Source organism: Arachis ipaensis, chromosome B01, assembly GCF_000816755.2.
Source record: "Arachis ipaensis cultivar K30076 chromosome B01, Araip1.1, whole genome shotgun sequence".
NCBI classification, from domain to species: Eukaryota; Viridiplantae; Streptophyta; class Magnoliopsida; order Fabales; family Fabaceae; genus Arachis; species Arachis ipaensis.
The window spans coordinates 3,024,336-3,025,986 of record NC_029785.2 but is presented as its reverse complement, the minus strand read 5'-3'; the positions used below and the strand labels follow the sequence as shown (position 1 = coordinate 3,025,986).

General features: G+C 38.0%; 1 protein-coding gene across 1 annotated transcript in view; it reads left to right on the top strand.

The window, feature by feature from the left end:
* LOC107642946 (phosphatidate cytidylyltransferase 4, chloroplastic) overlaps window positions 7-1,651 on the top strand; it is a gene marked incomplete in the record, with an annotated part of 5,715 nt that continues 4,070 nt past the window's right edge. Inside the window, 3 exon segments of the mRNA XM_016346500.2 lie at window positions 7-136; window positions 676-938; window positions 1,386-1,576. Of these exon segments, the coding sequence (XP_016201986.1) occupies window positions 796-938; window positions 1,386-1,576 (334 nt within the window).

The window sequence follows — 1,651 nt, the reverse complement described above, 5'->3', positions numbered from 1 at the left end:
AGCTACTCCATCATCTTTCTTCTTCTCTAATTGCAAGCCGTTGCTCCGGTTCACCCGCCGAACCGGAGCCTCGCCTCCACCGCGCGTGATTGGTCAGGCCCAACCGGAACACCTTCCACAGAGCAATGCCGAAGGGGTAATATCGTTTTCTATAGCTTCATTGACTATTGGATGGTTTTGGAGCTGAAAATTGGGGTTTCTTTATATGTTGCTATTAATTTGTGTTCTTTTGGATGTAACTGGATGAGTTTAGTTTTGGTTTGTGTATACGGATAAACTATTTTATAAAAGAATGATAATGTTATATATTCATTTTTAAATGAATTACTGTTTTAAAGTATTTCAAGCTGTCTTGAAGAAATTGAGGAGTGTTTCTTAGTGTTGACTGTGATTAGTTAAGATCATCATCTATGTTTAAGGGTAAGTTAAAGAATCATTTGAGTTCAAATGTTCATGCAAATTGTTATTTAGTAAATTAGTTTTTTTTTTTTTTTTTCCTGTTGTTGCCGGGGTGAGAGGGGGAATAAAAATGGAGTGGACATTTATACGGATGAGAAATTATGTTAGATGATGCACTCGCATTTTTACTTTCTGAGCATGCATGTGTAACAGATTGATAGTCACTGAAGTGGGTGTTCCTCAGGAGTTAATGGAAGCCATGATTTGCCCTTGTAGGAAGACGTGCTCTTGAAACCTCAAGTTAGTCAGCTTAGGAACAGAATTGTTTTTGGACTCGGCATTGGAATAACCGTAGGTGGTGTTGTTTTGGCTGGAGGGTGGGTTTTTGCAGTTGCCATGGCTGCTGCTGTTTTTGCTGGGGCACGTGAGTATTTTGAATTGGTTCGGAGTCGTGGAATTACTGAAGGAATGACACCTCCTCCACGCTATGTGTCACGAGTCTGCTCTGTCGCTTGTGCCTTATTGCCCTTGTATATCATGTAAGATTGGTTAATTGTTTAGTGGGCCTTAAATTTCCTTAAGTTTATACATCTGACAATCTCCTAACAAATCAAAACTTAGTGATCTTTGTTTAATTTCATGAATTTTTGTTTCACTAAAGGAAAGGCTAAAAAGGGAGTATTGTCATAATAGTACCTTGTTTTTGAACTACAAATCTAAACCATTCAGTTTTTTCAACTTGAGGAAAATGTATTGCAAAATTATGTTATCTAATTCATTGTTAAGGAGTAATTCCGATGGTTTCATGTTTTCCATACTTCAGTTGTGTATTGTAGAAAAAGATAAACTCTATTTACCGATGGATGATCCAAATTTCCGGGATGATCTGTATTTTACCCATAGTCACAAATCTACTCTCCGTTTATATGTACTAAGACTTGATGGATGTTGCTTGCTGATTATTAGCATTTCTGATACACGGCCAGGTATCGTGGTCATATTGATGTCTCTGTAACTTCTGCTGCATTTGTTTTGGCCATGGCATTACTCTTACAAAGAGGAAGTCCACGCTTTGCCCAGCTAAGTAGTGCCATATTTGGATTATTTTATTGTGGCTATCTTCCGTGCTTTTGGGTTAAGCTTCGATGTGGTTTAGCAGCTCCAGCCTTGAATACGAGTATGTAAACTTTCTTAGTTCCCATTCCATTTTAGTTCTGTTTGCTGTGATCCTGATGTAGTTCAGATGTTTCTT